The 15,005-nt window shown below is 35.9% G+C and overlaps 1 protein-coding gene across 4 annotated transcripts; it reads left to right on the top strand.

Annotated features, from left to right (window-relative positions):
- Positions 1-1,654: 1,654 nt before the first annotated feature.
- LOC104244076 (putative disease resistance RPP13-like protein 1) lies at positions 1,655-12,043 on the top strand. Of its 4 annotated transcripts, none has more exons than XM_070155757.1 (12): positions 1,655-1,899; positions 1,986-6,045; positions 6,146-6,219; positions 6,522-6,630; positions 6,725-6,819; positions 6,939-7,063; positions 7,169-7,240; positions 7,384-7,540; positions 7,671-7,797; positions 8,394-8,622; positions 8,895-9,051; positions 11,201-12,043. In XM_070155757.1, exon 2 carries the CDS (start codon positions 1,995-1,997, stop codon positions 6,015-6,017), a length of 4,023 nt encoding a protein of 1,340 aa, XP_070011858.1. In that variant the 5' UTR covers positions 1,655-1,899; positions 1,986-1,994; the 3' UTR covers positions 6,018-6,045; positions 6,146-6,219; positions 6,522-6,630; positions 6,725-6,819; positions 6,939-7,063; positions 7,169-7,240; positions 7,384-7,540; positions 7,671-7,797; positions 8,394-8,622; positions 8,895-9,051; positions 11,201-12,043. The 4 variants fall into 4 exon arrangements, with proteins under 4 accessions (XP_070011858.1, XP_070011857.1, XP_070011856.1 ...); XM_070155756.1 differs by having other exon boundaries at positions 8,736-9,051; XM_070155755.1 differs by having other exon boundaries at positions 8,394-9,051.
- Positions 12,044-15,005: the final 2,962 nt, after the last annotated feature.

Raw genomic sequence — 15,005 nt, 5'->3', positions numbered from 1 at the left:
AATACTTTCTAAAACATGATATTAAGGAATTCCAAAATTTAGCTATCTTTTTTAAATGATTTTGTCAAATTATTCTGAAATTTTGTCATTAATAATTAACACTTAGCTACAACATGCAATGGATAATTTTTTTTAAAGATAGTGACTAAACGATTAGTATTTAAAGCAACCATTAATTATTTTCCTACCATTATTTACAACTTCAAAGGGAATATTGCAAGAAAATCATTTGTTTCGAACTGTTGCTCGACTCCTTCTGTGAATAGAAAACTGAGTTTTAGCTCGGAACTAATTTAAATATTTAACAGAGACTATAACTTTGGATTTCCTTTATTTGGTAATTTCATTTAGTTTTCCGTAGTTTTTGCTCACTCCCCATCAGTATTCTTAGAGTATGAGTTTCGGTTGATGGAAACAAAAGTAAGAAGAAAATTGGAAATGAAACTATTACTGGATTCTTTGGCAAAAATGTGAGAGGAATCTCATACTATAACTTTTTAAATTGTTAGATGAGGATTGATTCTCTGAGTAAGCAGATAGATTTCAATTGTTTCACGTCAATCAAAGTACTCTCACACTTAAATATTCGGAAAACATTGGGCACGGCCTATCATTTCTCACTTTATTCTCCTAACTCTTACTATAACTTTATTCGTAATTTCTTTTTCCTCTTAATATTTTCACTATTCAAAAATATTTTAAATCGTAAGAAAATATTATTTTTTAACCTATTGAGTCAAAAATATCGTTAAGTACGTGTTGGATCCTCCAAAAATAGTGGATTAATTTTTGGAGGATCCAATGTGGGTAAAGTAATGTTTTGAAGTGTCATTCTCCCTATAACACATAATTAGTATACCGTACTTCTTTATATTATATAAAAACTGGAAAGGAAAGGGCTGGACTCGTAGACCAATTCCTTTGCTGAAAAGTGAGACTCAGAATATACTTGGCAAAAATATGAGAGGAATCTCATGCTAACTTTTGTCTGCGGATAGTTGCGTCTCATGCGGAATAAAACTTTTCAAATTGTAAGATGAGGCTTGATTCTCACAATAATCACGTCAATCAAAATACTCTCACTCAGTTGGTAAAGCACCTCTATCTACGATCGTTAGGTCCTGGGTAAAGTCACGCTGGAGGGGAAGTGTGGAAACACCATAGATCCTCCTAACTTGGGAGAGATTTTTGTTTAAAAAAGAACTCACTTTTCATTCGAAAAACATTGGGCGCATCCTGTCATTTCTCACTTTATTCTTCTAACTCTATAACTTTATTTCGAAAAACATTGGGCGAACGGGAGATGCTTAAAGAGAAAAAGAAAAAGATTGAAAAAGAGTAGAAAACAAAAATATTACACTCGTCCTTTTCTCTTTCTAAGATAGTCAACTATACAAGTCAAAACAAACGTCGTAATAGTAATGAATGATCGGATATAGTCTAGATAAAATATTTCACTTTGTTATTCGGACTCTTTGAAAATGGCGTTGTGTACATGTCAGATCCAATGTGGGTAAAATAATATTTTGGAGTGTCTACGTATATTCTACCTATAACACACAATTAGTATACCTTACTTCTTTATATTATCTAAAAATTTGAAACGAAATCCACTTGCTAAAAATATGGAAGGAATCCCATGCTATGAGAAAAAGGCACATTACAGCACTTTATATCATTTCAGTGCCCCACCGTATCTCTTTCTTAGCCTCAATTATTACTTTATATCATATTACTCTTCGCATTGAACAGTTAAAACTAAGACTATTTTAAGATAGAAACATTAATCTTCTGCTAATTCTTGATCATTTTGTGATTTTCTTGTTTTGCTTTGCGCATTGGACACATCTAGCATATACTTTGCGCATTCTTGTTCATATTACTCTTAGCATTGAACAGGTAAAAGTAAGACTATTTTTAAGATTTAAGTATTAAAGCTCTCCAAGTTCTTAATCATTTTGTGATTTTCTTGTTTTGCTTTGCAGCATTCAGAAATGGAGATTGGCTTAGCAGTTGGAGGTGCATTTCTATCTTCAGCTTTGAATGTTCTCTTTGAAAGGCTTGCTCCTCAGGGTGAGCTGCTCAAGATGTTTCAGAGGCAAAAGCATGATTTTCATCTCTTAGAGAAGCTAAGGAGGACTTTGTGTGGTTTCCGGGCTGTGCTAAGTGATGCAGAGAATAAGCAGGCATCTAATCCAGACGTGACTCAGTGGCTTAATGAACTCCGGGATGCTGTGGACAGTGCTGAAAACTTAATGGAAAAAATCAATTATGAAGTTCTGAGAGTTAAGGTGGAAGGTCAGCATCAAAGTCATGCAGAAGCAAGCAACCAGCAGGTAAGTGACCTCAACTTGTGCTTGAGTGATGAATTTTTTCTTAACATAAAGGAGAAGTTGGAAGGCACCACTAAAACGTTGGAGGAGTTGGAAAAGCAAATTGGTAGGCTTGGCCTAAAGGACTATCTTGTTTCTGGTAAACAAGAAACTAGAGTGCCTTCAACATCTTTGGTTAATGATTCTGATATTTTTGGTAGGCAGAATGAAATAGAGTTTTTGGTTGACCATTTATTGTCTGTTGATGCCGATGGAAAAACGTATAGTGTAATTCCTATTGTTGGAATGGCAGGGGTTGGCAAGACAACACTTGCTAAAGCTGTGTACAATAATGAGAAGGTGAAAGACCATTTCAATTTGACAGCTTGGTTCTGTGTGTCTGAACCATATGATGCTTCTAGGATAACAAAAGGATTACTTGAAGAAATTGGTTCATCCAACTTGATGCTTGATAACAATTTTAATCAACTTCAAATCAAATTGAAGGAAAGCTTAAAAGGGAAAAAGTTTCTTATTGTTTTAGATGATGTTTGGAATGACAACTACCTCGAGTGGGTTGAGTTGATAAATCCTTTTGCACAAGGAGAAATTGGAAGTAAGATCATTGTGACGACACGTAAGAAAAGTGTTGCCATGACAATGGGTAATGAGCAAATTAGCATGGATACTTTGTCTAGTGATGTCTCTTGGTCTTTATTCGAAAGACATGCATTTGACAACATGGATCCTAAGGAACATCTAGGACATGTAGAAGTCGGGAAACAAATCGCAGCTAAGTGCAAAGGTTTGCCCTTAGCACTAAAGACAATTGCTGGTTTGTTACGGTCCAAATCAGAGATTGAAGAGTGGAGACGAATTTTGACAAGTGAAATATGGGAGCTGCCAGACAATGGAATATTACCCACGTTGATGTTGAGCTACAATGATCTTCCCGTTCATTTGAAGCAATGCTTTTCCTATTGTGCAATATTTCCCAAAGATTATCCATTCAACAAAGAACAAGTTATTCAACTCTGGATTGCTAATGGTCTCGTGCAACGGTTGCAAAAAGATAAAATAATTGAAGATTCGGGCAACCAATACTTTCTCGAGTTGCGATCAAGATCATTGTTTGAAAGGGTCCCAAGTTCTTTTCAAGGGGGCACTGAGAAATTCTTAATGCATGACCTTGTCAATGATTTGGCCCAAGTTACATCTTCAAGACTTTGCATCAATTTGGAAGATAACAAAGGATCTGATATGGTGGGAAGATGTCGACACCTATCATATTCAAGGGGATATAATGGTGACTTTGAAAAGTTGAAACCTCTCTACAAATTGGAGCAGCTGAGGACATTGCTTCCAATCAACGACAACTATCATCTATCTCTAAGCAAGAGGGTGTTGCATAATATATTGCCAACACTAACATCCTTAAGGGCACTCTCATTGTCTGGTTATAATATCAAAGAGTTACCGTATGATTTGTTCATCAAGTTAAAACTCCTAAGATTTTTGGACCTTTCTGAGGCAGAGATAAAAAAATTACCAGATTCCATTTGTGTACTCTATAACTTAGAGACACTTCTCTTATCATCTTGTGAATTCCTTGAGGAGTTACCACAGCAGATGGAAAAGTTGATAAACTTGCGTCACCTTGATGTTAGCAGTACTTCTCGCTTGAAGATGCCGCTACATTTGAGCAAGTTGAAAAGCCTCCATGTGTTGTTGGGAGCTAAATTTCTTCTAGGTGATCGCAGTGGTTCAACAATGGAAGATTTGGGTAAACTACATAACTTGTATGGATCTCTATCTATTCTAGAGTTGCAAAATGTGGCCGACAGAAGGGAAGCTTTGAAGGCAAACATGAGAGGAAAGGAACCTATTGAAAAGTTATCATTGGAGTGGAGTGAAAGTATTGCGGATAGTTCACAAATTGAAAGAGACATACTTGGTGAGCTATATCCAAATCCAAACATAAAAGAACTTGAGATCAACGGTTATAGAGGGACAAACTTTCCAAATTGGCTAGCTGATCATTCATTTTCTGAGCTGGTGGAATTGTCTCTAAGCAACTGCAAAGACTGTTATTCCTTGCCCGCATTAGGCCAGCTTCCTTCTCTGAAATTCCTTTCCATTAGCGGGATGCATCAAATAACAGAGGTGACTGAAGAATTCTATGGTAGTTCGTCCTCCAAAAAGCCTTTCAATTCTCTTGAGCGACTTGAGTTTGACGAGATGCTGGAGTGGAAGCAGTGGCACGTACTAGGGAATGGAGAAGAGTTTCCTATACTTCAGAAGCTTTCAATTGTTAACTGCCCCATGTTGATTGGAAAGTTGCCTGAAAATCTTTGTTCTCTGACAAGTTTGATTATTTCAAATTGTCCGGAACTCAATCTGGAGACACCTATCCAACTTTCAAGTCTTAAAAAGTTTGAAGTTGAAGGTTCTCCTAAGGTTGGAGTTCTTTTTGATGATGCTGAACCGTTTTTGTCTCAACTTCAGGGAGTGAAACAGATAGTTAAATTATGGATAAGTGATTGTCAGTCTCTTAGCTCCTTGCCTTTTAGCAGTTTGCCAAATACCTTGAAGGAAATAAAGATAAAGCATTGTGGGAAATTGAAATTGGAGTCATCAGTTGGTGATATGATTTCTATAGCAAGTAACATGTTTCTGGAGAATTTGGAACTTGAAAAATGTGATTCTATAAATGAGATATCAGCAGAGTTGGTCCCACAAGCACGCTATTTGACTGTAAAAAGTTGCAACAACCTTACAGGGCTTTTGATTCCCAACGGGACTGAAGAACTCCAAATTGAATGCTGTGAGAATCTTGAAATACTTTCGGTGGCTCAAATGACGTCGTTGCTTACTTTGTATGTTCGGAAATGCGAGAAGCTGAAGTCGCTGCCAGAACATATGAAGGAACTACTTCCATCTCTTAAGGAACTGAAACTGCATAATTGTCCAGAAATAGAGTCCTTTCCTGAAGGAGTATTGCCCTTCAGTTTAGAAGTCCTTTGGATCTGGGATTGCAAGAAATTGGTGAATGGGCGAAAGGAGTGGGGTTTACAGAGACTCCCCTGTCTCACAAAGTTATACATCAAACATGATGGTAGTGACGAAGAGATTCCTGCTTCTGAAAATTGGGAGTTGCCTTCCTCTATTCGAACTCTTTCGATAATTAATCTGAAAACATTAAGCAGCCAAGTTCTCAAAAGCCTCACCTCTCTTGAATCTCTACATACTTCTAAATTACCTCAAATTCAGTCACTGTTGGAAGAAGGGCTTCCCTCGTCTCTTTCTGTGCTTATATTAGATGACCATGATGAGCTCCATTCACTACCGACCGAAGGTCTTCGGCGCCTCACCTCGCTTCAACGTCTAGAGATCATCTCCTGCGATCAATTCAAATCTATTCCAGAATCAGCGCTGCCCTCCTCCCTCTCTGAGCTGACCATCTGGCATTGCCCTAATCTCCAATCTCTTCAAGTGAAAAGAAAGCCTTCCTCCCTCTCTAAGCTGGATATCTTGTATTGCCCTAAACTCCAAAATCTTCCAGTAAAAGGGATGCCCTCTTCCATCTCTGAACTAGATATTTCTGAATGCCCATTGCTGGAACCACTCCTAGAATTTGAGAAGGGCGATTACTGGCCAAATATTTCTCATATTCCCACCATAGAGATCGGTGATGAATACCTGTGATGATTAAAACGAAGGTGCTCTAACAGATGTAAGTTATTCCTTTTCTTTTCAAGTAGCTTTTTATTTTTTGTTACTTCTCTTTGCTTTTCTGTTAATTATTTTCCTTTGTTAAAAATCTTGTTGAGCAGTGTGAAGAGGTTATGAAACAGAGGAAGCATCTTCAATTTGGGATGAATTGAATGTTAGATGACAAAAAAGAAAGGTGATAAACTCCTTATATTTGCACCGGAACATTGTAAAAAAAGATTTTGGTATTGGTAGGAATTCACATATTTGCTCCAGAACGTTGATAGCTTAATGTAATATTAACGAACTAGTAATCTGTTACCACACACATGTATGTCAGCCATCTATTTATTGTCTTTGGAAATTCATCTCATCAATAGCAATCCATGTATTGTTTTCATATATCTCGCTCTTCATCTTGTAGATTTTTAGTTCATTTATTGCTTGAACTTTCATCTCAATATAAATTCATGTATTCTTGTTCTTTCCCCTTTTCAGGAGGTGGTTTAGAGTAATGCATCTGTCCACTATTGAATGCGAAGCTCTAATAGAATTCAAAGGCATACGCGACACAAAGTTTGTTTCCTGTCTATAAAAAATAGAAAAGGTATACACGCACATGTCAATATGATTATGTCCCAAATTTAGAGAATGAAGTTTTATCAGTACTGAAAGAACGGCTTCCCTCGTCTCTTTCTCAGCTCCATCGGCTACCAACATTGGGTCTTTGGTGCCTCACTTCGCTTCAACGTCTAGAAATAGCCTCCTGCTATCGATTCCATTACCAATTTCTGAGGTAATATTGCTTTTTCTTCAAAAATTTATTTCCCATTCTATGCTTGTGTGTACTGTCATTCAAATCTCCATACTGGTACAAAATGCTGATATTTGAATCTAACTTCTTTTCTTTTGCAGAAGGAGGTTGATTAGAACGATGTGATGCCTGAATTTCAGCTCAAACCTCGTCTATAATTTGACAAGGGGGGTTACTGGCCAAAAGTTGCTTAAATTTCTACCATAAGAGTCGATGGGAAATACCTGTAATGATTAAAACGAAGATGCTCTAACTGATCTAAGTTAATTCTGTTTTTTTCTTCTTTTTTTTTTGTTTGTTGATTCTCTCTTTATGAAATATTGTTGAGCAGTGTCTAGCATCTATTGTCACTATGAAGCCGAGGAAGCATCTTCATATCAGGATGAATGATGACAAAAAAAAGGTAATATGTTGCAACAACAGGAATTTTTATTCATTGTAAGAAAAGAAAAGACATAGTATTGGCTGAAATTAATAATTTTATCTAGGAAGTTCATAGAAAAATGTAATTTAACAAATCTGATGTATATCCTCGGCCACATTCAGATCGTGTCGGATCGCGGTAAAGTGGTGGTCATCTCTGTACCATCTTCTGCCCTGGGACACAAGGAGAGTTTGCCTTCTCCATCACTTTAGTATGCATCTATATGTTTGCGCAAAGGCGAAACTGGTTCAGCATTTGGATTTCTGGTCACCTCATCTGGTATGCCACCTAAAGTTCTATCCTCTTATTAACATAAGCTAGTTTGTCCGTAAACTCGTCTGTAATATCTTTTCTATGTACTTTACTCGTTATTTTTTTCCTCTCACATAATGTTTATTTGTTTCCCCAGTCGCTGGATGTATAGCAATGATGAGGGTCGTTCATTCCTATACTCCTATTCGTCGATTTCGGTCCTTTGAAGAAGCAAAAGTTCGAGACAGTTTAGATGTATGCAATCTGATCAACTTTACAATCAGGTACACTTTGCCTGTTCCCTGTAAGAAATTCACATGAAGTTTGCAAAAGCAAATAATTATAAAAATTGATGTGGAAATCGAGAAAGGGAAAGGAGTGGCCAATAGATTACTCGAGTTATCACCTTAAGGCCAATAGATTGCTCAGCTTTGTTCGTCTCTTGCACAGAGATAAGAATGCAACCGCACTTTCTCAGATGTTCAAATGTCTTCCGATATCTGCTTCCATAACTTAAGCACATGTTATATCGCAATGATTTCAAGTTGATGCGGTTGCATCTGATAGCAAATACTGAGATTTTGTCAGTATTTGGATCTTTAGACAGTAGTTAATATATCAGTTTTTTGTTTTGAATATTCATAGATTTGGAGAAGATATAAACATTAAGCTGATGTTGCAGATATAAACTTCAATTTACTCGGTAGGCTTGACAGCATAACCAAGAAAGAGCCAGCTCTTATTAGTTCTTTTGTTTCAGTTGATGCATATTCGCTGTTCAAAATATGATGCAGAATAATTTGGTAGTTTATTTTGAGGATTTCCTCCTTTGCTTTTCTACTAGCTCGATTTGGCCGTTGATACATTGACATTGTTGCAGTTGTTCAATCTTCTGTTTGTTGTTCTTAAACCCCAGTCAATTCATGGAATCACAAGGAAGATCACGAATGGTCGGAAACTAGCAATCTCTATTTCACAATCAGCTACTTTTTTCATCAAGCTTGGAAAGCAAAATATATGGATGAAGATCTCCAAACTCAGTTCTTTTTCATCACGTATTGCTTCGTTCATTTTGATCTTTAAGTTTCTAACCACCCTGCATTTGATAGGTAATACTGATGAATGTTCCTAATTGCTTACAACTTCATTTTATCTGATAGCTGTACAAATGCGGGCTGCTGGAGTAGTAGCTATACAAGTGTTCATTTTCTTTTGTTTTCAGTTTGGTTTTTCTGAGTTGTTTCCCGGCAGCTACACAGTGTAGATTTCCCAAAACGTTTCCAAGTCCAATTAACTTCATCTCTACCCTCCTCAGAAGAGCAAAAATGGCCTCATGCCTCACTTAAATTGTTGTCGTCTTTGTTGTTGCTATTATTACTAGTTCTTGGATGGCTCAAGCAGGCGGTCCATATATCTTGACCGACTTCATTGTTCCTAAAGATCAGAGTGGAGAGACAACGGATGGCACAAAATTGCTCATATTTCGCTATCGACTGTATGGGTCGATAGCGAGCAAAATTATTGGTTGTATTATCAAGGTAATGGTGCCTATTCATTTTTAAAGCTTCTCTTTCCCTGTTTATTAGTAGTAATAGTTTTTCTTTGCTAATCCTTTAGACAAATCCGCTGCACTGCAATTGTTTCACTTCCGACGACTCTGTGGGGCCCATTAACGGTTGGCAATGGTCACCCCGGGCAGGGATCCGTTGGTTAACACCCTTAATTGCATTAATAGCCTCTTTTTTCTTTAAAATTTAACATTTTTTTCAATTTACAAAATTAACCTTCTCTAAAACTATAAATATTCCCCCTCCCCTTCCTCATTCCTTCACTCATCTCTCAATTCTCAATTCTCATTTCTCATTTCTCAATCTCATTTCTCAAATCTCAATTCAAGTTAAATCATGTCTCGTACTTCTAGAGTACGCTCATATGTTTGGCAACACTTTGAGGTGGTAGAAGAAAATGAAGAATGTCACAAAGTAAAGTGCAAGAACTATAGTCAAGTCTTAAATCTTCGTTCAGGGTCTGGCACAGGCAGTTTAAGGAGGCATATAAAGTATTGTCTTGAGCGTCCTCCGAAAATTCATATTTAAGATTTTAAGACAATTTGTGTTATTTTAAAATTATTAGACGTATTTATGCTTAATTTTTAGTTTGTTGGATTAATATGAAGTATTATTAATTTATTATGCATGAAAATTTAGTTTTACTACTTTTTGTTAATTTACTTTTTAAATGCAAACTTTAATTTTGTAATTTTGAAATAAATGTAGCACTTGCAATTTAGAAGTGCAATTTTTTTCCATCTTCCTTGTATTCTTTATGTTAATACTTTGTATTAATATAACTTACAATAGTTATACAAAATACAAATACAAAATTAAAAAATACACTAAACCCGGCCCGACCCCCTCAACTCGTAACCCTTACGGTTCAATTTTTACCCGGATGAACCCGAACCCGTTAAACCCGCTAAGCCCCAACCCGTGAACCTATTTCCTTTTTAGTCTGTACCAAAAAGAATGACCTCTTTCCCTATTTGGAAGCAATTTACCTTTATGCAATGATTTATAGCCACACAAAATATATGTGCTTCGTTTTACACCACAAGTTCCAAAGTCTTCTCTTTTTCTTAAACTCCGTGCCCAGTCAAATGGGTTCACATAAATTGAACGGAAAAGGGCCAGATATACCCCTCTACTTTCAAATATTGTTTACCTGTACCCTTTGTTATACTATTGGGCTATCCATACCCCTACCGTCATACTTTGGAACCAAATAGCCCTTTTTTGGATGGAGTGCCACGTGTCAACACCAGATTAAAACGACTCATTTCCTTTTTTTACCTAACTCATTTTTTTTTAAAAATCCACAACCCGACCCCTATTTTCATTTTTTTCCAGTTTTTTTTTAAAAACTTTAGTTTTTAAAAAGCGAAAATATTTTGTTAAAAATTAAAAAAAAAAAATCAAAAACGAAAATATTTTGTTAAAAAATGAAAATATTTTTACAAAAAAAATTCAGTTTATACAAATTTGTTTTTTCAGTTTTTACAAATATGTTTTTACAGTTTTTACAAAAAAACATATTTTGTTAAAAAAACGATTTTTTTCAGTTTTTACAATTTGTTTTGCAAAATCTTTTCAGTATCTACTCAGTTTAAAAAACGAAAATATTTTGCAATTTCTTTTAAGTTTTAAAAAAGAAAATTCTTTAAAATATTTGAAAAATGAAAATATGGTTCGGGTTGTGAATTTTTTGTAAAACGGGTTGGGTAAAAAAAGAAGAAATGAGTCATTTTAATATGGTGCTGCCACGTGGCACTCCATCCAAAAAAGGGGTATGTTTGTTACAAAGTAGGACGATAGGGGTATGAATAATCCAATAGTATAACGAAGAGTACAAGTAAACAATATTTTAATGTAGAGAGATATATTTGGCCCTTTTCCGTAAATTGAAACGGAGGGAGTACAATTTATCAGCCCTTAGACGATCTGTTGGCAGCGCGCATAGTTGAAAGGATATTAACTTTGCAATTTTCTGAGGTAGATGAACATAAATCAGAAAACACATGTTAAGAACTTTGCAATTTTTAACAAGTTTACATTTGTTTTGTTTCCTTAAATAGTCATTTGCGAGCTGAAATTAAACATTACCAGCATTGATTCTGTTGGAGTTTGACAGATAGTGAACTTGAAATTCAAGAGGAACAATAAGGACTACGTCTATTTGTGAAGCCTTGATTTTGAGGTGTTACAATTTTGTCCGGACAAGAAGCTAATGAAATGAGAAAGATATGACTTATTTGAGGTGGCTATAACTAATTGAGGTCAAAAACAGAAAAGAAAATGTCAAGCACCTCTGAACCTCAGTAAGTGCTGGAAAAGAATGGCTGTACATGTAGAGGAAACGCCAGAAGAAGAGCGAGTGTCTTGTCTCCATTTGACGTCTGTATGCAGGGAAAAACTATAGGACAGTTGAGCCGTCCGTTTGATATATCAAAAATACATGTAAGGCAACAAAGACCATGTAAACCGAGGAAGATATGAGCACTACAAACTACTGGAGAAATAGTAGATTGAAGATAGAACTATTAGAGATGCTAATGGGAGAAACAACAGTTTCTGAGGATTATTCCTTTTTGATGCATGTGTACTGTTCGACCTCGAAAACTAGTTCAACATGTTGTTCTCGGGTTGAACATCGCCTTCATACTTTCAGTGGTTGCTCCACACTAAATCAGTGGCAGTATCTTTGGTCATTTTTTTTCCATCATTTGTCCGGCTACGTCCCATTCTATTTTTGTATAATATATTCTAGTTTACGATGAACCATTGTAGACTGCTCTTCACTCACACTGTGCTCAACTTCAGCAGCCGAGCATTATGTTATTCCGCGGACATGCTATGCACCTAACTAGATGTAAATTAGGCCTTTTCTACTCTGATTCTATGTTTTGGCTTTTAGAAAGTTAAAGACAGATATGAAATTATTCGTCGTCTGTATTGAAAATATTTGATTTGTTTATTTGCTCTTTTTATTAAATCAAACTTGTAAGAGAGAATGTTTCCCTATATGCATGATATCTGAATATTGTGTTACAGATTGCATTGTATGATAGTTTCACACTACGATTAGCTCTATGAAGGTCTTCTTAAGGGCACTATCGTTGTCTCATTATGCTATCATAGAGTTGCCGAATGACTTGTTCATCAAATTAAGAACGGTTTTTGGACATCTCTTTGACAAAGATACAAAAATTGCCAGATTTAGTTGAGGAAGGAGGAAGATGGTTTAGATTATGCGAACGTCAAGTCTTCACAAATATTGCTGGAGGACTCTAAGACCACACGTAAAACTAGCTGGAACATGTTTTTTTTCAAAAGGATGCCATCCAAAAGCTAAGTTAAAACTAGCAGTCTATACTTAAGACTCTAAAGTACAATACTGATTGGAATAAATCAGCTACAGCTGAGGAATTTGGTAGCTCAAATGCGGGAACAATTTCTCATCCAACAGCTCTGTTTGCTACTTGTGTCGATGATCAGATTCTCGCAAAGTCATTCAAGACTGATCATAACTGAACATATTATTGACTTTTCTTCCTTAACTAGTATTTGATATAACCATCCATCATATGAGCTTTGATACACCAAATGAGAAGGCCTGAGATTGATAAATGGTTCTTTTAGCTTATTCTTTAAATACACTGACATAGTTATAAGTTAATCCATTGTAGCATGTGGTCTGCTGTTTATAGGAAAAATAACAAGATACCGACTATTATTGGCAATTGAACCTCATAAGTAGCTCTATTATTTCATTTTTCTGTTTGGCAAGGAAAATGTATTAACATAGTTATAAATTGTAAAGAAGTGGACATTGGGCTTAGCTCAATACAAAAGCTAGCTCCTGAGGGAAGACTATCAAATACCATATAAGGATATCACAACTCATTCCCCTCAGCCACAATGAATCCGAGGAATCATCTTGAGGTCGAGATGAATTTAATGTTAGATGACAACAAGAAAAGGTGCTAAATCCTTATATTTGCATTGAGGCATTGTAAAAAAAAAAAAAAAAAAAAAATGGTATATGCAGGAATTGAGATAATTTTCTCCAAAAAAAATCTGGTATATTTGCATTGAAGCATCTGATCTCGTTTTTCCTTTTAACTAAAATTTAGAGACTGAATTTGGCAATGAAAGACTTTCCAAGCTGAACTAATAAAACACAATCAAGGACTCAAGGTTATTTACATCACTCAATATGAGCGTCCCTCAACTTACTTCTGGTGACCATTGCTGTTAAATTGCTAATACACCTTGGTATGGTTCCAAAGAAACTATTGTTTGTAAGGTCTAAGATCTGAAGATCTTTGAGGTAACAAATTTCTGGAGGCAATTCACCATAGAATCTGTTTGAGCTAAGGCTAAGGATTATCAAATTTGAAAGCCTCATTCCTAACCATGGTGGTAGTTGTCCAACGAATTCGTTCTCAGCTAAATCAATTTTCAGCAACATTGTACAGTTTGTCAATGACGAAGGTAATGTACCGGTAAGTCTATTTCTTCGGAAGTCCAAAGAAATCAAATTACTTAAAACCTCCATGGATTTTGGTATGCCTCCAATCAAGTTATTGTCCCCCAAGTTTAAAAATATCAACTCTGGCCAATTCATCCAACAATCAGGAATTTCTCCTGACAAATCATTTCCCTCGAGTTTTAAGAACATCAATCTGTACGATCTGTTCTTATTTGTTTCGCACAGGAAGTGAGATAAACCTCCTGAAAAGGAATTATTCGAGAGGTCTAGCTCGGTTACATGCGGTGAAATCTGCGGCAGTGGACCACTGAAATTGTTAGAACCCAATAACATTAAAGAACAAGGTATTGAAATGATTGGAACCTCACCAACAAATTGGTTGTGAGAAAGATCGAGAAACTCCATTTGAGAAGATAAGTTCCAAAACCAAGTTGGAACATCACCTTGTATTCCACCATTTGATATTTCCACATGCTTTATATATTCCATCCACCTATTTCAATATGGATGGCTTGAAAAGGCGGAATCCAGTTTTGACTCACTTTTAAAGTCAGATAATTGTTAGAGGCAAAGAAATACTTTAATTGTGTCCAGTTGGAGAAATGATTTTCTGTTACAACACCTTCCAACCTATTGTTCGAGATGTCAATACTTTTTAGCATTGGGAGTTGGCTAAGAATTTCTGGGAGATTTCCAGTCAGTTTATTTTTTTCAAGATTCAATCGCATCAAAGAAGAACTATTTCTCAATCCCGCTGGAAGAAAATTATTCCTACTATTGAACAATTCAAATACTTCTCCCTCGAATAGATTTTCTGAGAGATCAAGCGAACCTAATTTAGATAACTTTGCAATTACATTTGGTAATTTTCCAGAAAGCGTATTTTTAGAAAGGTCAATGCTAGTTATTGAGCTCAAATTTGAAATCGCATTTTGAACTACTCCCTCAATATTGTTTCCGCTAAGTGTAAATGATTCCAAATATTTGCATCGATAGAACCAATTTGGGATAGTGGAGTTGAGGCTGTTGAATGAAAGATCAAGATTTTTAAGTGTTGTTACGTTTCCAACCTCACTCGGCATCGCACCTTCAATGCCACTAGAACCAAGATCAAGATATTCAAGATTATTAAGATCAAACAACCATCTGGGTAAAAGACAATTGAAATGGTTGTAACCTGCCTTGAAGGTCGTGAGAGAAGTAAAGTTAACAGGACCTTCAGGAAACGGGCCAATAAAATTACTACCACGCAAATCAAGAGAAAAAAGACTAGGGAGATTGAAAACCCATTTGGGAATAGAAGAACTAAAGTTGTTCCAAAAAAGGTCTGAGTGTTTCAAGTGAAGAAAAATTATGATGAAGTAGAGGTGGTATATTATGAAGACTGCAATTATATAAACGAAGATCAACAAGAGAAGGAAGCATGTTAGTGACCTGTAGCCAG

The sequence above is a fragment of the Nicotiana sylvestris genome, chromosome 9 (assembly GCF_000393655.2).
Source record: "Nicotiana sylvestris chromosome 9, ASM39365v2, whole genome shotgun sequence".
Taxonomy (NCBI): Eukaryota; Viridiplantae; Streptophyta; class Magnoliopsida; order Solanales; family Solanaceae; genus Nicotiana; species Nicotiana sylvestris.
The sequence above is the reverse complement of the archived record's forward strand: the minus strand, read 5'-3'. Positions and strand labels throughout refer to the sequence as shown.

What these genes read in the sequence shown, in the direction of transcription:
- LOC104244076 (XM_070155757.1), top strand. Translation starts at nt 1,995, where the DNA reads ATGGAGATTGGCTTAGCAGTTGGAGGTGCATTTCTATCTTCAGCTTTG.